Source organism: Diabrotica undecimpunctata, chromosome 6 (assembly GCF_040954645.1).
Source record: "Diabrotica undecimpunctata isolate CICGRU chromosome 6, icDiaUnde3, whole genome shotgun sequence".
In the NCBI taxonomy this organism is placed as follows: Eukaryota; Metazoa; Arthropoda; class Insecta; order Coleoptera; family Chrysomelidae; genus Diabrotica; species Diabrotica undecimpunctata.
The window spans coordinates 9,602,534-9,626,157 of NC_092808.1; the positions used below are offsets into that span (position 1 = coordinate 9,602,534).

Genomic DNA, 23,624 nt, shown 5'->3' on the forward strand with positions numbered 1-23,624 from the left:
TCACCATGACATTACCACAAACCAGTATAAGATCAGAACCAATAACGAATTAAAAGCACTCTACAATGACGCCGATATTGTGCAAGAAATTAAATCACAGCGACTAAGATGGGCAGGCCACGTGCACAGACTGTATAACGAGAGACTTGTAAAACTGGTATGGGAGGAGATTCCCACAGGCAAAAGACCACTCGGACGTCCCAGAATGCGATGGAGAGATAACATCCAAGCAGATCTCCGGAAAATGAACATTCCATTTGACCCTAGGTTGATGAAAGACCGAACAAATTGGAAAAAAGTTGTACAGTCAGCCAAGAACCATGATGATGATGAATGATAAATGATAGAATATACTACAGAAGGGTTGCCTTGTTAAACTTAGCTGCAATTACCTTTAATTGAATATATTGTAATTAGTTTCTGTAATTTGCTTTAGAGCGGCAGACAAGAGTCCACATAGCCATGATGATTTCCAGCTTTCGATAGAAGATGGAACTTAAAGAAGAAGACTTTACTTTACGTTTTCGTGTCCAGATTCAAATATTTAAAGTTTCCCTGCCAAGTAACGGGCGACGTCAATGGCATTGTTGCTAGCAATGCCTTAGGTTTGCACAATGAGTTCTGTGAATGGATCCTTCCTCATCTAATTTTATTTGTCTCAACAGGAGCAATCCCTGTTATTATTTTGTTTGGAGACTTCCATGTTTTCCAGTGTCAACCCAAAATCCGACATCAGGCTACTCAAAGACCATCTTACAGAAAATAGTGTAAAACAGTAGGGGAGAGGGGGGCAAGCTGTTACACGGGCAAGTTGTTACACAATTATTTTAAAACCCTCATAAAGTATCATGAGTTGCCGATATTTTATGGAAAGTTGGATCAACCGACCCGTCATCTGTGAACGGATATTGATACTCAAGTCAGACATCCATTATAGGGTTATTGCTTAGAATGTGGTTTCGGGTCTAAAACTATACCGTTGTCAGGTGGCTTTTGTTTTTATTTGTGAGAAATTGGTAAGTAGTATAAATATATGTATTATATAGTTTTGAAGCGTATATATTTCTCGGTATTGGCATGCTATTGTTAGTAATTGATTCTCAATATTTACCAAAAAACGTTGACTTAACCTCATTTCGTACACGTGGGGCCAGTTGCCAACTTGCCCCGAACACGTTAATGTAAGAATATATCGAAATACCTACAATGGTTACAATATGGTTACCATAATTTATGATTTCACTAAAAATCCAATATTATGATCAGACATATTTTGTAGATAGTAATTTGTTTGTAATGAATAGCATACCTACCTACATTTATTTTCGCAAAGCATGTTAGAAACACAGATTAGGTTTTATTAAATTTTTCTATCATGAAATTGTTTTGGTTGTTTTCAGATAGCTTAACATGGTGCGAACGTATACCAAGAAAACCACAAGGGGTATTATTCCAACCGAACAATTTGAAAGGGCGGCGCAATCGGTTTTACAAGAACACTTGTCAATTAGGGATGCTGCTACTCGCTATGGAGTTAATTTTATGACATTGCACCGCTATATGAAAAGACTACGCTACGGCCAGAAAAATATTTAACAATGCTGAAGAAGAGGAACTTGCCGAATATACTGAGCATTCTGCTAAAATTTATTACGGTCTTACAACTTCTGATTTGCGAAAATTTGCATTTCAATATGCAACAGCCAACCAAATATCTGTTCCGGAAAATTGGAAGGTTAATGAAATAGCTTCCAGAGACTGGCTATATGGATTTTTGAAGTGGCATCGAACTTTATCAGTCCGGACACCTGAAGCTACTAGTATGGGTCGAGCTACCGCGTTTAATCGTCATAATGTGTCACAGTTTTTTAACAATCTCGGCGAAGTTTATGATAAATATAAATTTGAGCTCCAAGAAGTGTACAATATGGACGAAACTGGACTTACAACTGTCCAAAGGCCTACAAAAATCATTGCAAAAAGGGGAACTAAGCAGGTAGGTGCTATCACATCTGGAGAAAGAGGTCAACTTGTTACCTTGGCATTAGCTGTCAACGCAACTGGAAATTTTGTACCTCCATTTTTAATATTTCCGAGAAAGAAATTCAAAGATGTTATGGTAGCCAATGGACCTCCTGGTTGTGTAGGTGCGTCTCATTCCTCTAGATGGATGACATGTGATAACTTTTTGTTGTTTATGAAACATTTCGTCCAGTTTGTACGATGTAGCAAAGAGAAACCCTTTTTGATGGTATTAGATAATCACGAGTCTCATTTGTCTATTCGGGTGTTGAATTTTTGCAAAGAAAATGGAGTGGTTCTTTTAAGTTTCCCGCCACATACATCACACAAGTTGCAGCCGCTTGATAGGACGGTATTTGGCCCACTTAAAAGATATTTTAATAGTGCTGCAGATGCATGGTTAAGATCTAATCCCGGTAAATTAATGAACATTTACGATATACCTATCGTTCTTAAAGATTCATTTCCTCTTGCTGTTACACCTCTCAATATACAAAAAGGATTTAGTGTGACAGGAATTTGGCCATACAACAGAGAAATTTTTCAAGATGATGAATTCTTGCCTGCAGAGGTAACAAATAGGCCAATAACAGAAAATATAAACGCAACAGTAGTCATAGATCCGGCACCTATTGGCATCGAAACACATAGAACTCCTTCCCAACAGCAACCTTCTACAAGCACAGATTTTAACTTGGCGATAAATGAACCTGTCGATTCACCTACTCATATAACGCCCCAGGAGTTGAAGCCTTATCCAAAAGCAATGTCAAGGAAATCCAAAGGGGGTCGGAAGAAAAGAACTTCCGCTGTTTTGACTGATACTCCCATTAAATCAGCTTTGGAGGAGGAAGAAAAGGCAAGACAAAGAAAAAAAAATGAGGGGGCAACCAAAAGAAACATATCAGGTGAATCAAGAAACAAGGTAAAAACTACTGTTAAAAAATGTAAGAAACGGACCGTCATTACCAAAAACACCTTCAAAAAATCAGATTCTGAAAGCTCGGAAGAGGATGAGGAATCGACGTGTCTGGTATGTTTAGCTCCATTTTCGAAGTCCAAAAACGAAGAATGGATCCGGTGCATTGTGTGTCAAAAGTGGGCACATATTGCTTGTGGAAAAGACGATGATTTTTATATTTGTATTCACTGCTCGTCCGATAGTGACTAGTTTAACATTCTTGTAAACAGGTTTGTTCAGATTTTCATTTTTTATTTTATTTCATTTTGTGTTATGTTTATAATATTTTTTATAGCTAAGCAAGGGTTCTTTCTGTGACCACTAAATAATGTTGTGGGAAGTTTTTAGAATTTTTTTTTCTATTGTAACATCTTACCCCATGGACTGTAACAATTTGCCTCATAGTGGGGTATGTTGTTACAATTTACAAGTTGAGTTAAATTGATAATAACAAAATGTTAAATATGATTTTTTAAATAAATTAAAATTAACATTATTTGTGTAAATGTATCAACTACCTTAATCCGATTTTAGTTTTCATATAAAAGATCTACTATTGCCCAAATAAATAATAGAATCAATTATGTAACAACTTGCCCCCCTCTCCCCTATATACATAGCAATTTGAATACCGTTATTCAAATGGATTTAATAGACCAGGAGCTTGAAAAATTGCATAGTTTCACAAGACATACAAGAAAAATTCCTCAAAAATTAAGAAAAAATCGTGGATGACAAATGAGATTCTAGATATGATGGAAGAAATGGCGAAAGGTCAAAGATCAGGACAAGACATTATACAAAAGAATATACAAAGAGATCAAAAAAGCAATCAGAATGGCTAAGAATACACAGCTAAGAGAACAATGTGCGGAAATACAGCTATAACAGAAACACGATTCATTTAATATGCACAAAAAAGTTAAAGAAGCTGCAGGCTTATATAAGTTTAGAAGAGTTGGATGTTTGGCAGACAACCAAGGTAATCCACTACAAAGTGTGGAACAGAGGCTAGACACTTGGAAGAAATGTGGAATGTGGAAGTAACATTTGCAGATGAAAAGCAGATTGCCATTGTCATAGAATGCCAAACAGGACCCCCGATTACCATTGAAGAAGTCACGGTAGCTGCCGTTAATGAGAGACAATTTGCATTTTAAATGTATAATACGACAACGGTGCTATCAAAAATTAATAAATTTCGTATTCATAAACAGAAAAAATCATACGTTCATTTTCGAAGAAAAGGAAATTCGTAAGCGTTAAAGATTAAGGAATAGCTAATTATACTTACATGTCGGCTTAATACATTGTGGAAGAAGGTAATAAATATAACAGCTATAATTAGCGGCGATCTGAAACAACAAAGAAATAATTAATAATTATATATTCATTGAGGAAATAGAGAAAAATTATTATGTCTAGAGGCGTCAAGAATATGAACGATTATGTAAGAGTTGTATAAAAAGTTTTGCTGGACATGTTTTAAACTATTAAACTTTTTGGACATGTTCGAACACTCGGTGTAGAACAATAGGGATGTTCACTAATTTTTAAATATTGTTAAATTCAATAGGTTGTAACATATATAAAAACATAGCAAACATAAAATTGTTTAAAAATATATATTTCTTAAGATAAATCAATTTTTAATTTCAATTCTGATGGAGGCTAGAAAAACGGCTCCTCGCAGCGAGGCTACGGTGTGTAACGTCAGCAGTCGTATCGACAACTTGTTTTGTATACGTATTTACGAAGTGTGACCAGTTCTTTAAGTATTTAATCACTTATAATGAAGCCAAATAAATGGTGTTTTGTTCCTGGGTGTCTAAATACATCTAAAAACAATTATGAGAAGATTTTTATTACAGTTCCAAACAATTTAACACCATATTCACTTAAAATTGTCAAACCACAGGTTTTTATATCTGTACCTCGGAGGGATACAACACTATGTCCATTTTTTCAATTTTGACACTTTTACAGACTAATAATCAACTTTTATAACTTTATTTAAAGGAATAGAGCACTAGGTCCTAAACCATTTGCTGATAAAGAAAGTGACCTTTAAAAGAACACCAAAAAAGGCCATTTTTACTTAGAGGGATAAAACACCATGTGGACTTAATGTTTTGTCCCTCTACGCATGTGAATTACCGCCGCGCATATCTCTATGATGAGAGGTATACTGTTAGTGATCTAATAATAATACTTTTGGCATTTATGGTGTGTTTACAGTGGTTTGTTACTAGTAATAAGAACAATGAACCATAATTCTCGTAGCAGAAAGATTCTTGAAGTACCTACTAAAAAGTTCTGCGAATTCTTCTACTGCATTTACAGGTAAGCTACCTTTTTGCTCATTATTTTTAAATTATTAAAAAACATAACCTCAAAAGGGTAATGTAGTGATTTGATACCAACCTTAGACTAGCAATATTATTAAATCTTTTACAACCAATATTATACGCCTTGTTTAATTTCAGAATCAAATACTAGACCAAGCAATGATGTTTTAATTGAAGAGTATATTATTAGAGATGCTTTGAGTTTTGATAACGAAGATCAGTCTGATATAGACAAAAGTACTGATAAACTATTCGTAGTGGAAATGAAATAAGATCTGCGTTACTAAAATGGGCAGATACCGTCATTCCTGACAGTAACATAGAAGAAATCATACTATGGTCTTACAAATGTTACGGCCAGAATAAAAATGTTAGCATTAATACTTGTTTAAAAAAGTAAAAATTATCATCCAGAAGATTCTACTAAAGAGTAATACCCACATGGAGGCGAACACTGTCCATGCGCTGATAGAGCGAAAGAGAAAAAACTTAACATTTCTATTTACACGCCCTGGGACTGGCAGCAGTTAGTCAGACAAACCTCAATGAAATATGCCGTACATAATATGGAACTAGAAGATTTTAAAAATTTAAGGTCTTTGTATGATGTCAAAACATCTTAAAATCCGCCTTTGATTAATAGAAAAGAGACATTAACAAACAACAAGTTTTTCTGTCAAACTGTGTTTAACTGCAAGTTAAATAAAACAACATTGGAACTCTCTTTTTAAAAAGTAATTTTCATGACGAAAACCAGGAGATTGACCTTGTTAGGTTTCGAAGGCGACACCTTACATTGCCAAAAGATTTGCAACTGGTATCACAAAGTCCAATACTTATATCACAACAAAAGTATAACGATCTATTGGCATTACTGTCATAATGTTCCTACATTTTGCCATGATTTTTATCAAAACTTAAAGCATACCTACTAGTAATACTAATAGTGACTATCCAGAAGGAGACTTACTTGAGGATGACTGAGTGGTTTGTACCTAAAATGCCATTTTGGTTAAATACATAGATGTATTATTTGTATTTGTAAAGGTAAATTGTATGGTTAAATAAATTTTGTCAGTAAAAGTCAAATAGGATTGTAGTTGTTATTGAATACTCCATACTAATTCTTACAGTACAATAACTTTATTAGATGGATACAACACCATGAATGTTAAAAGAGTTAAAAAATTCAGGAATAAATTTGTTTTTAATTATAACAAATGTATTATGTAAATAACAATAAACAGAATGTTCTATTAAAATATTGTTTCGATATCTCAATAAATAGCTGCAGCAATAATACTTTTTGGTGAAAAAAAGTTTTAAACTGCTCTCCTGTAAAGTTTTAAAAATGAACATAGTGTTGATTCCTTCCGAGGTACAGATATTTGCATTTATTTTTTTTTCTAACTTGCATAATAACTGCTTTTTCTAGTTTTTCCCTCTCTTTGTAGCAAACACCACTTATTTGGCTTCATTATCGCTGTATAAATACTTAAAGAACTGGTTACACTTCGTAAATACGTATACACAACAAGTTGTCGATACGACTGCTGACGTCACACACCGTAGCCTCGCTGCGAGGAGCCGTTTTTCTAGCCTCCATCAAAATTAAAATTAAGAATTGATTTATCTTAAAAAATATATATTTTTAAACAATTTCTTGTTTACTATATTTTTATATATTTTATAATCTATGGAATTTAATTGAATTTAACTATATTTGAATATTAGTGAACATCCCTATACATACCCACATAAAGAACAGCGAACTTAAAGACAAAAAAATGGCCTTAACCCAATATTCCATAGCGTTGCTTTCAGTCAATACCGAAATTAAATTCAGTTAGAAAACTAATATTATACCTTTTAATGAATTTATTGTGTATATTGCATATTGTGTAGACAAAGATCCTTTCTATCGAAATTATTTATAAGCTCATAAACTCCCCATTTCAATATATCAAACCAACATATTGCGCCAAAAAATTTCAAGAAATGCACAAATAATTTTTTCACTTTTTTGGTATTTTTCAAGCATGGCTTTTATATAGGACATATTTCAAGTTATAGGAGAGTTACCTCTACTTGAATTCAAAGCAGAAATTTCACAAAGCCTTTGTTTAAAAATTAAGGTAAATTGTTCCAAAAGAGTACGTCCATCTAGTTCCAATGTGTCCACGGCATACGAAAAAAGAAAAAGAAATGTCATGCAACACCACTCATTCCTTGCGAAGAAGTTCGAATAGATCAAAGGATATTGGCCCATATATTTTAAACCAAAAGGAAGATGAAAATATCGTAATTGTAAAGGAACTCCCAAAGTTCAATGCCAAAAATGTAAAATATCTCTTTGTTTCACTACAACTTCTAATTCTTTTAAGAATTTTTATACAGAATAAAGTTTTCACATGCTGAGTTTTTAATATACATTATAATATAGTTTTATTGTATAATATTGTCCACAGTACACATTCCATATTTCCCAAAAGGAGGACACTCAAAAATTAGTCTATAGGAATTTTTCAATTTATCACTAAAGCTATGTCAAAACAAGAAATGATTTTTAGTATCCATATTTAATGTTCATGCAATATAGGCTTAAACCAATAAAAAAAGTAATAAATGCGCTGTAGAGGATAAAATTACAGGAAAAGTTGAAAATTGGTGACAAAAGGATGGAACAAATACTGAAGATCTTATTAAATAAAATAAAATAATAATTGAAAGAACAACTGCTAAAACTATGAAGCTATCTTAATCTTTAAGAATAAGGGAATCAAACAAACATTGAAAATCACATACAAGTACCGTCACATAGTACCGTCCTGTTATCACAGCTCCTTAAATTGCTTATGAAGATTATAACAAACCGCGTAAAAAGAGACGAAATGAAGCACAAGAAGGTATCAAAAGGCATGGGTAGACCATGTAGGAGTAGTGATGGGCAAACGGTGAATGAGGTTGACGCAGGACAGAGAAAGATGAAGGCAATTGGGCTAAGATTGAAGAAGAGAAGATGTAAAATCCACAAGGAAGCTAAGTTCCTGTAGTTGGCTGTATACCATATATTAAAAAATTTTTAATAAAATCCTTTATAAAAAGGTATATAAAAACCCAGTCGGGCTATGTTAAATAAACAAAACGTTTTCGGAATAAATATTCCATCATCAGTGTCAGGTTAATACATGAATGTAGCCACTAAATATGGGGGTAAAAACCCTTTAAAAATTACTAATTGAAATTTAGTTTACATTATTTCTTGTATAAAATTAAGATGGTAAAGTTACCGTTGGATTGGTAACATGGCGACATATGACTCTACATTAAGTTGCAAGTCCTGAGACGGTATGTCTACGAGGACTTTATGAAAGCAACAGAAGATGTAAGGTGATTACAATCGATAGTTCCAGAAATTTTTTCAAAGGTGTGTCGTAATCGTATTCAAAGTCCGGGCAATGATTAGTTTAATGCAATGAATATAACCAAACATATATTTTACATTGAATGTAAACCTAAATGATGTCAGAGTTGCCATATCGTCAGTTATTTCATACTCTCACATTACATAAAGATGAATTTAAAAAAAAAATACATATATAATAGAAATGCATTGAAATAATATAAAAATTAATAGTTTGATTAAATTAAAGATAAAAAATTAAATGCATATCTAATAAAATGATTTAAAATGATATTGTTGTCACACACTCCCGCTGCACTTTAATTATTAATCCAACCAATTAACTATTAATAAGATGCGAGAGGAGCTTTGGAATATTGGACTTCTTACTATTGCTTTCAATTACGGTTTTTTGGCTCCATTGCCAAATATATCTGCTAATTTATAAAAGCTGAATTGTCACAAATATTTGATAATGTCGCTGCATTTAAAGTAAAAGAAAAATATTTATGAATGCTGTTTTATACTACTGTTCAAAACTTGTATAACTAACACAAAATTATAATTTCGTAAAAGTAACTTTATATTTTAACATTCGTATACATTATACAAACAAAATATGGCAACACTGTGACGCGAAAACATAATATTGGTTTTTTGTTCATATTTATATTCAAGTCACATTCAATTTTGTTCTATAATAATTAGATTTGTGCTTAATGTAAGCCTTATAGTGGGGCCATACTATCTAAATCTTCTGCTCTCCTAAACTGTATTGCACCTAAAAATTCTTTCCGTTGATTGATGTGTTCTATCAGGAGATGGCATCAAAACTAAAATACTACCTACGACTCATTGTCTTGTTCGTTTTCTGTGGGATGGATTCTTTGTCTGATGTTTTGGTATCCTGTTATAGGTTGTCCACCTTTTCAGGGCATGGTTTTTTGTAGGGTGGTGTGTTTTCTTTCGCTGGCTTTGTGGGTTCTACTGGTGGTTTGTTTCTTGGACTTGGTCGGAGTAGCGTGCTGGACAATCAGCGGCGAAAGGGGGGTTGGTTAACGGAAATTAACGGTTGGTTAACGATGGTTTTCAGAAGTTTTTGTGCTAAAAAATATTATGAATGTGTGAATTTATATGTATACAATTTGATAAATAATAAATGTATTGAATCGCGTTTCGCGTGAGGGCAGCTGTGGCTGTATCCTCTACAATAGACAGGTATCATTGTGCAATTTGATCGGGAAACCACAGAAAACCGATCCCCCCGTCTAGGCAAGCTTGAGGTGAGCATTTAATAGTTATTGCGATGATAGTAGATGGGAGTTGCCTCCTGTATGTCAATGTATTCAGCAGGGGGCTCGTTACTGGCAAGGGCCAGTAGTATTGTGGGTAGGAAAGGGATTTTAGGTTTAGGTTTTCTTCTGAATACATTGCCGATGGATGAGCAGGTAGTTTTGGGCTCTGAAATTTTGGCCTCGGATGGTTTTGATTGTGTAACTCCTGTGCCAGCAGTTTTTGTGCGAGATGGCCGCGCATCGTCATATAGATGTTGGATCTATACTCGATGACTGGCCTAATAAATGTTTTATATGTATGTATGAGTGATCGTGGATGTGTTCTTCCGAATTTACCGCAAAGAGCATTGAGTAGACCGAGTCTGCTCCTAGCTTTGTTACAGGCTATGTCCAGATCGGTCCTCCAGTTTAGTGTTTGTGTAAACACCACCCCGAGGTACTCGATCCGGTCGCGGAGGTGTAGTCGATCACCCCAAAGTCTAAGGTTGTGTCTTTCGGATATGATGGGTGCGATGTATTTGCTGAGACTGGGGTATCTAAAGAGAATCATTTGTGTTTTATTTGGGTTAGATGTTACTCTCCATCTCCTACACCGCCTGTCGACCAGGTTAAGGTAATTTTGAGCAAACTTAAGTACTGAATCTACGTCTCGGGATCTTGTTACGAGAGCTGTATCATCTGCATAGATCAAAGTGGTTGTGTTAGTGGATTGGGAAAGTCACTATTGTAATTTGTGTATAATATGGGAGTCAACACTGAACCTTATAGTACTCCTGCTATAGGAGTAAAAGAATCAGAGAAGTGATCTCGCACTTTCACTGTGATTAGACATTGAGAGACATAGGAATGGATAACGAATGCGAGGGACAGCCCGATGTTTCTTGGCCAGTCCAGCATGCCAGACTTGGTCGAAGGCTTTTTAAACATCGAGGAAGATGCCTAAGGATACTTTTCCGTCGTTTAGACTTTGTGTAAGGCGTGTGACGATTTCTGTCAATGCCGTTTTGGTGGAGAGACCTTCTCTAAAGCCGAATTGGAATGATGGTATGGTACTGGGTAAATGATTATACAATCGAAACCCAAAAAAAAACGAAGAAGAAGAAATTTATTATTAACCGAATTGCAGTGTTTGAAGTGACGCTACTTCTGAAATTTTTATAAACAATGAATTCAAATCAATTTCGTGTGTTGATTTATCACTGTTATTTGATGGGAAAAGAAAAATACCATCCAAACTAAGCAATGGCTCTAGAAGTGTAACCAGGTCTCTATTTCATCGATTACAACCATTAAACGATGGTTTGCTGATTTAAAACGCACTAGTACCAACACCAATGATGCTGAGGGCCCTGGAAGGCCAAATATATTCTCAAATGGATATCTTGTTTGAAATGGAAAGTGTTCCAAAAATTAGTTCTAATCCATAAAAATACTGATGTAACTTTTGTGATGGTTATTTAAAACATAACACATTTGCTTTCGATTATATTATTAGTTCTAACCGATCTAGTGTAAGTCTCGTAATACTTTTTATTGGTTTTTCTCTATTAGTTAACATTTCCGTTCAATTCGAAACCTTACATTCATAAATCTCTGAATGTCTGCAATAATACACCTCGTTATCATCCTTTCTGCTACCTCTGTCCTTCGCCTACCTGGAAATATAACGTGAAAGTACATAACCCAAATCCTTTATTGGAACGCAGTAGGTAGGTTTATACGGTCACGGGAAATCAGGAAAACAGCATCGCAGAAGGGATTTTCCGGCACTTTCCCGAAGTGGAAATATTGATCTTTGGAAAATAGACGTTTAATAGTATATGTGAAATGTTTAATAATATATATAGTCTAAACAATTTTTAACAAGCAGGTTTGTTAATATTTCTCCCTTATACGGAATTATTGTATTACAGAAATGGGAAGAAAATAAAATAAAATCGACGTGCAGAAATTAAAACATTAAAACAAGAAATCAAAGTCAAGAAAATTGGTCAAAAAATTTGTGCCAATGGGAAATTCACTAATAATCATGACCAAAGGTTTTTGGCCATGTGATTAAGATAAAATATATTTTAATTGAATACATAGTTGTAATCAAAAATAGTGAGTCGCCATTTGCCTTCCCGTAAAGATTTATACAAATAGCTGAAAAATTATAATACACCTGCCTGCTATCTACTTGTTGTTTTGACTTTCTATTCCATTGTGTAATTATGACTACAATATCTTATATATGAAAATGCTAACGACCAATGACAGCAAATACATAGATCTTATCATTGGTAAACAATAGTTATGTTATGGTAAATGTATAAACAACAGTCTTCTTAATAATCATTTACCTAACAAGACGATTATAGATATTAGAAATGACGAAATGAGCAACGAAATCGCTCTAGTATTTTTATGAATATTCTAAATTGAATAATGTGGTAAAGCGAAGAGCTCTTGTACTAATCAGAAAAAGAAAAAAAGAGACCTTAGTGAGTCATTAGGCCCAGGTATATAACACATATATACCTCCTCTCACTTTCTTTTCCAAGGTTTTTTTAACACTTCTCTCATGACTGATAACTTTTTTAGATTGATATCTTTAATGAAAATAACACTTCCACCACGTCAAGATTTGCTACTAGTCATAGTATTACGATCTAGTCTAAATATGCTATATTCAATAGCACCCAACTCACCATCATTGTAGCGTTTTAAATTTGGTGGAATATTTTCGTTTTTCTGTTTGCAAATGAATTTTAAAACGATCAATATATTATGGCATTTTAAGTTGAGATTCTAAATATCAAGTTTTGGTATTCAGCTGTTTTTGTCTTTCGTCGTTAAAACGCAATAAACTGGAATATTTAAAAGTTGTTTCGAGTCCAATAATATAATATTGCAAGTCAGGTATACGGTTTTTCTAAGACGTATTAACTGAGAATATTTTTTTTGTCTTTGTTTACATTAACATTCCCCTATTCTCTGTATGTATTGTGAGGTAAAAAATTTCCAGTTAACCAATTTTAAAGTAAATAATCAAGAAGTTTTTTTGTCGGTTCGTTCCTAAGAACGAGGTCAAAAAAGGGTAGATTGTTTGTTTTAAGTTTGTAGGCAAAAACTAGCTGTGAGACGTAAAGGGAAATTTATTTTGCGTTGAAATTTGTAAAATGTAAGGCATTTGAGAGTCGACATTTAAGCCCCAAGCAGAGCAGACGTGCTACAATGGAGTGAAGCAAGAGATGCCAGAGTAGAAAGATTTTTTTTGGTGTTATGTCTTAAGACCGGTTAAGGTGATAATACTCTCTGCAATATGGCAGTTTAGAACATAGTAATCACCATAAGATTTGTGAACCGGCACTGAAGAAATTTGGAAAATTATTATATAGGATGTCCCCGTTGTCAGCTTGCTTCCTCCACAGAAAATAATTCTACATCTCTTGATTGTTCGTCCCTGAGTATGGTCAGTATGGAAGTGGTTGTTTTGGTCCTGTTGAAGAATATGTCCAGATAGGTGTTCCATAGATGTTAACAATTTTTTTTGAAAGTTAAGTGCTAAACAGTGAAATCAAGGTAACATTTAACATATTAATTTTAAAGTAAAGACAGGCATTTTTTTGCTAAAACAATAATTGCTTTCGTTAAAATTTAAAAGGATTTTGTAATAATTAATAAATTGTAAATTTTATGGCTTAACTTAGTTGTCATTTTAATTGTTTTTTTTAACAAAAAGAGAAATCAAACGATTTCTACTTAGCGAAACCGAATTCAAATCTTAACCACTGTGTTTCCTAAAATTTGCGAAACAAACAGCTGGATAAATTACTCGGCAAGGGAATCTAAAATTGCATTCCACAAGCCGTTCATCCATGTCAAAATTCGTAGTGATTTCAGTTTCTGGTACTTCAAACGAAGTAAATAACAAAACAGAATGACGGTATTAGATTTTTGTTTTGATACAGTGCAGCAACAACCGCTGATACGTATTTCGACCTTCTTAGGTCTCTTCAGAACGGTATAGTCACCAGAGCAGTGACTATACCGTTCTGAAGAGACCTAAGAAGGTCGAAATACGTATCAGCGGTTGTTGCTGCACTGTATCAAAACAAAAATCTAATACCGTCATTCTGTTCTGTTTTTTTTTTTAATTTAATGCTAACATATGCCAGCTAGCTTCATTTGTTTCGATATTTATTTGTTTTGTTTGTTTTAAAAAAAGGTTAATCTCTGTGCGGTAATATTTGTCTCCAACCCCTTTGTAAACGGAGTTTGTAAACGGACACATGTAAGTTTTTTATTCTGTATTTGGCGACTATTTATATAGTATATTTTTTATGCCATTTATGTGTTGATAACTGTTTGTATGAGACAAAAATAAACGTTTTGATTTGTTTCTCTGATCCATTTTTGTTTTTATTTTAGAAAATCTCCTAACCTTTTTGTATGTTTACTTTTTAGGAAGGAAGAAACTTTCTTTCCTCCAGCAGGAAGTTTTCTCGAAGCGGCGTCCCTTTTAAATAGCTAGAGGTATTTCTTCTTGTCTTTTTTGCCCATTTGTCCAGGAGATTTATGTAAGTAACCTTTTTATTTCATTCATTGTGTAGATACCCCAATCCGACCCATTTATTTCAACTTATCCACGACCCCAGCTCTCCAACAACCAACTGAGTATCGTTCGCACTAGTAGCGTTTATTTTGCTTGCCCTATCTTCGCCCCATAGTTTCTGTCCCTTATTTATACCCCATAATCTTACCCTATGGTAGGCAAAATAAATTCGATACATCATAGTGATACTTATTAATCCATGTTTCAACAAAAATTATAACTTCATAGTCCACTGCAAAATTGAGCTTCTAATTAATACAAGTCTAGTATATTCCACCAAGAAACTAATTTCATTTAAGAGAATAAGAGTAGATTTTTTGCAGATCTATCTCTTTTAATCATATGTTGCCTTCAGGAGTATAAATATAGCAGTATGAATAGTCCCATTGAATAACGATCTTGAAGTTACACCTATAAAAGTTTTCACATTCACAAGATATTTTATAGGTACAATCCTTTGTTCTTTCCTGTTCGTTGTTATATTTACTTTTAGAATTTTAGAAAGAACAAAGGAATACATTTATAAAATACCTTGTGAAATCGAAAACTTTAATTTCGGTGGATCAACAAGACCACTAAATCAACATCATAGAAGAAGTTAACATCAATATTATTGTAGTGGTTTAATTTTCTAGTCTTTAAAATTTTAGTGAGCACTGTACATATAACTATTCGTAGACTGAATTACATTCCTATGCCATTAGTTTTGTCTGGGTGTGATTAGGTTAGAAGTTTATGACTTTTTTCACGAAACAAACTGCGTACTAAGAACGCAGCAGTATAGTCCTTCTCCCAAGAAAGACTATATTGCCACTCAATTCTAATTGGTCTGGCGATGGCTTACAAAATACCCAAACGCTATAATTTCACTCTTCTGTATCTATAGAGTAGGGAGGGCGAGTTAAGTTTCACAGCACTTAGGCCACAATTGACCCATTGTGCATCCTCCCAGGGAGCTGTCACCCTTAGCTCATTATAGCTGTTATACCTTTTTGGGTTATCTCTTTTGCGGCTATGGAGATACCAGTCAGTTCTGTCTGAACTACGCTGGCATTTTTGCCCATACCCCACTTTATTCTTAGGTTCAGTGATCTGGAGTATATCCCGCATCCTGAGCCTTCTTTCATTTTGGAGCCATCGGTGTATATGCAAGAGGCATTTGCCACGTTTGTCTCCATATACTGTCCTGTTTCAATTTTGTAGGGTTTGTTAAAGACAAACTTTGGTTCAATTGAGTCGCAGCCTGCCTGTAGGAGTGGTAACGCATCCAACTCTCCTCGTCAGAAACGAGTTCTCAATTGTCCCATTCCTACATCAAAGTTTGCACCAGCTGAGCGCAGTCACATCATTGTCACTAGCGCCACCTCTTTGACATATATATCTAGAGGCGCGATGCCAATGATCAACTCCATTGCAGCAGTTGGTGTCGTTTTCATGGCACCTGTTATATTTATGCAAGCCATCCGCTGAATATGGTTTAGTTTGTTAATCGCTGTTGCCTGTAGCACTTTTGGTACCCAAGCAATAGCTCCGTAAGTTAGCATTGGCCTAATGACAGCTGTGTAGACCCAGGCGATTACCATGGGCGTGAGGCCCCAGGTGCGTCCGACCGTTCGTCGACACTGCTCATAGGCAATATATGCTCTTTTAGCTCTACCATCTAAGTGTGAGTTCCATGTTAACTTCTTGTCAAGGGTAATACCAAGGTACTTCACCTCGTCAGAAAAATTTAGACTGTAGTTTAGAATCCTTGGAGGTATTAAGCCCGTGATTCTTCTTTTCCTGGTAAACAGGACCATCTCTGTTTTCTTTGGATTTATAGATAGTGAGTGTTCCTTGCACCATGTTTCTATTAGTCGGAGAGCAACTTGTGTAATTTCGTTCTTATTTCGTAGTTTGCTGTCACGATTTCCGCTGTTGTTAATTTAATAGTTTATTCAGTACAGTTTCTTAGTAAAAAACCCACCTATGTGGTAAGTTTTATCTGTTTAGCCCCATTCGTTTAAAAATAAACAATAGAAGTATTGTTCTTACCTTCATATCTTCATATTTGCTCAAATTTTAAGCATAATATAGGCACATATTTGCTCCGTTTTCTGTTGCATATATTTCGGTCTTTAGTTATGATGATAGCCGTACTTACAAACCGAGAGGGTACGTGAAGAAAAAGCATTACGCTTATATTAAAATTCTTAACCTGATTACTACAGTTTTAAGAAATAAAAATATCTTTTTAAAATAGCAATTATTATCACACAAAAATAACATTTTATAAATTGGGCAACCAGCGAAAAGCCACAAAGAATTTATTGATTGACATTGCGAAATGTATCCATTACTTCAATATTCGAATACAGGAACATACTGAAACACGTAACATTTTGTCAAAATAAACGGATATTTACGTCGAACATCAACCATTCACTGAATTTCTTGGGCAAACAACTGCAGATATACAAACAGTTATGATAGTTCTATCAGATAGTAAGAAATATATAGAAATATTTGTAGTAGTTAATGTATTATTGCAAAATTTGTCTTTGTGGTGTTATAAATAGAAATGCGTTTGAACATTTTTGCTCTTCCGGATTTCCACGTCCACATAATAAATCTTATTAGAAGAATAGTGTTGAAAGAAATTTATATAAATAATAAAATTTAAGTTTAATATTTGTGTTTCATTGCATCATAGATTTTTAATATGTGTACTGCAAAATTTTAATGTTTTTACTACGATTCGAAAGCTTTAAAAGCGTGTATGCTGCTGCGCCCTCAGTATAGGGGTTGCATTACATTTTTTGCCTTTAAATTAACTGTATAAAACCAAGACTATGGCGATTAATTACTAATACTATTACTAAACCATAAAGTACTTTATTGTCGTATTATCCAGGAATTGGAGAGCCTCGATATTCACATGTTGATACAATCTTTGCTCATGATTATTAACATAATTCATTATTATCTCTTCAACAATCCCAAAACTGAGCGCCGTATGACTATACCGATCTGAGTATTTGTTTATAAATCAAAAGTTTATAATCTATGGAGAGCTTTGAGTTTCTTCCAAGCAACCAGTCAATTTTTTGTATTTCAGTTCAAGTTCCTCTCGTTTTTTCTTTATATCACCTTCCAACAAAGTCTCGCATCAAGATGCATACCCAGATACTTCCCAATATCTGCAACATATCTGTCTGTCATTTATTTCAATTGACACATATTGCTTTTTCTTATTAGTGAAATTCACATGCACTTATTTGGTCTCATTCAATTTTATCATCCATTTTTTGGTCCAATTATCGATCTTGTTTACTGAAGATTGTAAATTTCTTGTAGCTTCCTCATGATTATTTTCCACTGCCAAAGTTTGTCGTCGATAATTGTTGCGATTGTTCCATTTTCGAGTTCCGGGATATCGCTAGTGTGTAACAACTAGACAACTTGGCAGCACCCTTCCCTATGGCACTCCCGCCTTCTTTTTCTTGTAGTGCCTATGCGTTTCGGATATTGGCGACCATCAAGGCAATCTGTATTTTGCAAACTGCTGCTCTGAAAAGATGTGTGGTTGTGTTAAATCACGTACGTAGATTTTTCAGCCAGGAAACCATTCGCTTTTTGGCCCTCATTTTTCGCCTACTTTTCCCTATAGAATTAATTACAGCAACCCATATATTTCGCTATTCCTCATGATATGACCGAGGTATTCGATTTTGGCGTTTTTTATGGTTAACAACTCCTTTCTTTTTTGAATTCTTAAAAAAACGTCCTATTTTGTAATATGGATAGTATGGGATATCTTCAGAATTCGACGATAAAGGCACATTTTGAAAGCCTCAATTTTCTTGCAGGTAGCATCTGTGAGAGTCCACTCCGTATACAGTATAGGAAAGATGATTCTTTGGTTAATTTGACTCCCATCTTGATTTTCTTTATCTCTGTGTAAGTGTCCTCTTGCTTTATTCTGAAGTGTCTCTCAGTTGCCAAACTGATGTGGTGGGATTATTCTTTTTGCTTCGATGATGATATTTAGTCTTTTTATTAGGATCTTTTCATATAATTTTGAAAGTACAGGCAATAATGAAATATACCTGTAGGATAAAACCTCATTTGGCGACTTTTCTGGTTTTTCAATAATTCAGTCTATCTAATGCACTAGGTATGTAAGTTTAGTGATTTCTTTTAGTTAATTGTTTTAAAATTTCGCCTGTTATTAGATCAAACCCTAAAGCTTTTTTGTATGATCGATATTCTCTTTTATTTCTTTCGCAATTTCTTTGGTATAAGTAGGTTTAATTTCCAAGAAATCTGGTTCAAAACTATTCACGTTGACCAAGTCATATCCTTTGTTTGGTTGGAACGTGTTTTCGAGATGCTGTGCAAAGCGACTAGCGACTAGCTTTTTGAGCATTGATTCGAGCCCATCTTCCATTCAGGTTGGTCAGTTATGTAGTATAGGTCTTTTGAGAAGCTTGGTGGCCTTCCAGAGAGAATAGTCACTACTTTTTCGATCGATTCATTTTTGATGCTTTGTATTTCTCGTTTAAGATGTTGTGACTCATTGTTTAAACTTCTCGTGTACATGGGAGATCTGGTTTGTTACCAGTTGCGACGTAATCTTCTTTTTTCAGAAATCAGAGTTCCGATTGCTTTGGGATAATTGTTTCCTTCTGAACTAATAGGAATGATTGGAGTACTGTTCCATGCTGCTTGCTGAATATGTTTGCTAAGCAATGTAACTTCTGTCCTTAACTAATGTTTCGTTTTCAAAGGGACCGGAATATTAACCGAGTCTTCTAGTTCATTTCCGCCAATCTGTCCTTGCATTTACCAGTCTAGGGGAATCCCCCCGTATTCATATTAGTAGATAATTTAAAGTCACATAATAAATTGGCACCAGGAAGTAATGGTCAATTAATAAAAAAAAAATAAAATATGTTTTTGACAAGAATAAAGGTTTTTTGTATTAAGTTAATATGAAGTTAACTCGCCTTGTATGATAATTAATAAGTTATATACCTATGTTACCTATATGTTAAGATCTCTGCCATTTTTAATAAAAATCTTTGCCTATATAGGCGACTTTTTCTTCAATTTTTTTGCCTATAAATGCGAGCTCTGTTATTGTACCACATGCCTCTATATTGTTGTTAAAGAAGTAAAAGCACAAAAAATAAAAAATCTTCACAAGATATAATCACAAGTATGACAATACCTAATTAAAACTTGAAGTAATTAGAATTATCCAGCTCCAGTTATTTATGAGTGTATTTTCTCTTTCGTAAAAGTAAAATAATTATTTTCACGGTGAGTTGGAAAATCTGTTCTTACATTCTACGATCCTGTTGAATGTGTAACAACTTGGACTACCTCATGTAACTGCCGATGACGCTTGCCGTCCGCTGAATTACGTGGAAATCCTGCCAAAAACTCGATACGTCCTTGCTCAAGTTCATTGAATCTGAACAGTGAACTGCCGAATATTCTGGGTCTGTACCTCCTTGGTATCACATTCTCCTGATATTCGACATGCTGAACTTGCCCGTATTTCGACACCAGACAAGGTTGTTTCTTTTATTGGATCCTTTAGGGATGAATGAATATTTTTGAAGTATACCGGTAAAAGCAAATTAAGATTATGTTTATTATATTTGTATTAAATTATTACAGAGTAAATTAGAAAAGGAAAAATGGAAAAAAGGACCTATATAATATATAAATAGAATTTGGGATTTGCTTTAATTAAGTACATATTACAAAATATAACTCTATGACTGTCTTAAAAGATTTTCAGAACGTTTTCAGTCATAAATATTTTTGAAATAAAGATGAAAAATAAATAAGCATTTTTTTCGAAATTTGCACACCATGATTTTCGCATTATAGGTGAGACAATTATTGCCAAGCCGGCCTCTGACTTTTTTTTAATCGTGCACTATCATGTCCATCCTTCAACTCATTAATCTCGTTGTTTATTCTTATTATCCATGTCTTCTTAACAGGTAGGATCCTAGACAAAATTAATGAAGAAACATATAGAATCTTCAACGAACTAAGAAACCGTCCAAATGAAAGTCTAAGGAACTTGATAAACTACGATGAAAACAAGCTGACAGAAGACCCAGATTAGACACAGACCAATTAGGGTAAAGTGACCCAAGAGTACGCACATTACATTTTTTTTTCCATTATAAAATAAATGGTTAGGTTTTAATTATCAAACAAGTAATAGTTGAAATATGTAATGTAATGTAGTAGAAAAATGTCAATATTTTGTCAGTAAAGTTGCAAAAAACATAAAAAATTCAATATTCAAATGGTGCACATGCGTACTCTTAGGAATACATCGTCTTAAGAGTACGGAAGTCAACTTTGGGCACCATGTCACCATAGGGAGGTTTAAGTTTTCGCAAAGAATTAACCCATATCAGCTCTCTAGGTGCTCTTCAGAAGACTTCGACCAGCCCAATCGAAGTTTCTTCGACGTTTCTGTCCCAATTTGGTGAGTTGGGTAATGTCTTACAATAAAACACAGTTTGGTAGTAAAAAGGTTCAAGGAACAGAGTCTAAGGACGAGTGGGGAGCATAGCCACGTGACGGGGGCTCCCAGGGTATAGGAGATAGCACCGGAGCCAAACCAGCCCCTTGGCTTTGAAAATGTACCCTTTTTGTACATTTTTCTTTGGTATCGATAAGTGCATTTCGGGATCACCCGAAAGAAAGATCAGTGGGAAATACACAAGAAGATCTTAACTGAAATGTACTGTACGTACAGTACTAAAAAACAAATGAGCATTAAATCTGTATTTTTCGTTAATTAATATTAATCGCAATCCATATCTAAATCGTCCTCATCCTCTGAATCATCTTATTGTTACGAACATGCATTCGGCGTGTCCCGTGTAACGGTTGCATCTCGAAAACAACTAGAAGTTTCCGGCGATGTCTCGAGCGCGAGAGACAGATCAACTCGTCAAATAGGCGAATTAGAGGTGGGCTACTCCCGAATGTTCTAGTACATAGTGATTTTTATATATAAGCGTACTTTCTAGGAGTAGTTCAGTTGATAAGAGATAATCGTGCTGTAAACTTATAAATAAATATATTTATATAAATTCGAACCGCTCGTTTTATTGAAACACGCTACACTATATTAATTATCACTTGTTCATCTTCCCGTAAATTGTCCACCACAATTTGCGGGAATATTCGTCAAACGAACTTGTAACCGTCTTTAAATGCGGCCACAGTATCCAATAATTCACTTTTTAGGTAATCTTTGCCTTTTTTTTCACAATTTTTACGGGAAATCAAATTTGCGGGAGTGGTATGACGCATTATTTAAAACGACAACGTTTTCTTTGTCTTGCGGCAAGTTTGGAATTAACGTCTTCTCAAACCATTCTTCATTTGAATTCCCGTCCATTTCGTCGTCGTTGAAGCACCGACAAAATGCGGTTTTTGAAGAAGCTGGTAGGTCCTTATCATTCTTCACTCTGTTAATTATGCTGTCGACGGTTATAGTAGGGTATCAACCTCAGGAGTGAAGAAAGAAACATACATATAAACAGGCATATCAAGTAGTGACTGACTGAATGTTTTAACCTTGTTTAAGCTATGTGCTTCTTCAAGGATGGATTTTTATATATTTATTAATTCTTGCTTAATGCTTGGTTGGTTCGTGCGAGGACTAAGACCGGGTGCCGCCGCTGTAGACAGGAATGTCAGAAGAACTGTATCCGCGACCGATGTGCAGCTGGGAGCCGCGTGAACCAAGCCTGTCACTAAGTACAAGTTCCATGGAAAACGGTTCCTTTCAGATTGTTGGCCATTATTTGTTTGTTTGGAAATCGCGTGGAGGATAGCTGTGGCTGTGTCCTCACCTAGGATCAGGTATCATTGTGCAAGGAGATTGGGAAACCACAGAAAACCAATCTCCCCCTGTTCTTGTTAAATTTATTCGACTCTTAAGGAGTGTGTGTGGTGCTCACTGTGTGTGGTGTTTGTATTAGGGTTTGTGTATATGTATGTTTGAATGAGTTTCTATGTTTATGATTGTATTGGCGTGAGCGTATTGGTAAAGTGTAATGTGTAAATGATAAGTGTATGTATTCTGTTTGTGTGTGTAGGTGTGCGTTTTTAGGTGCGGAGTTGGGTAAATGTTTGGTTTATGCGGTTATTATAGTGGGAAGTGGTGATAGCATATCCGTATAGTGAATTGGATATTTGATTAATGACTCGGATGGTTGCGCTTCTCTTTTCAGGGAAGACGTTGAATAGGGTCATGGATATGAAGTGAATTAGGGATTTCATGTCGGAGGAAAGGTCGTATGAAGGGATTTGTTTAGGAGTGTATACTGGTTGGGTTTGATCGTAGTTGCTGGGAAAAATGTTTCGGTGTGGGCCTCTTGATGAGAAGGCAGGGTGGGAACCGCTACAGTTCGGGCACTTAGGTTCGGATGTCTTGGGGCATGCAGCTGACCTGTGATTTTGTCCACAATATGGACATGTATAGGATTTTTCGGGGCATTCGTTGTTGAAATGTCCGCTTTTGCAACATTTCGAGCAGTATTTCGACCGGATCGGGACGGAGTTGCCTGATCTTGGGATCTCACAATTTAACCGTTTACCCTCGATCTTAATAACGCTCGAAAGTGCTTCGGCGAACTTAAGTTCGGAGTTAGTGAAGACCCTGATGTAGTGGGTTGGTTGGTGGTATTATGCGAATTACTTTTGTGTATGGAAATTGAAGTTCGGATAGATTATCCTAGATGTTTTTTAGAGATAGATTTTTTCCGACGCCGGCTATTATGAATTGATAGATTTGAGAATTGTTTGGAGCGGGAGGTGGATTTTGGGATTTGCTGAATTCACGAGCGGTGAGTAAGTGGTGTCATCTCGAGTGGCTTTTCGGAGTTTTGCCGTGATGTCGTGGATGTTTAGGAGCTTGGTAGTTCGCAGGGAGGCTGCCTTTTGGGAAGGGAGGACTTTTATTGAGTCC

The 23,624-nt window shown here is 34.9% G+C and overlaps 1 protein-coding gene across 1 annotated transcript in view; it reads right to left on the reverse strand.

The window, feature by feature from the left end:
* The window catches only part of LOC140443105 (papilin-like), a 366,758-nt gene that overhangs the window by 133,859 nt on the left and 209,275 nt on the right, over window positions 1-23,624 (reverse strand). The window contains 1 exon segment of the mRNA XM_072534177.1: window positions 4,278-4,338. Within this exon segment, the coding sequence (XP_072390278.1) occupies window positions 4,278-4,338 (61 nt within the window).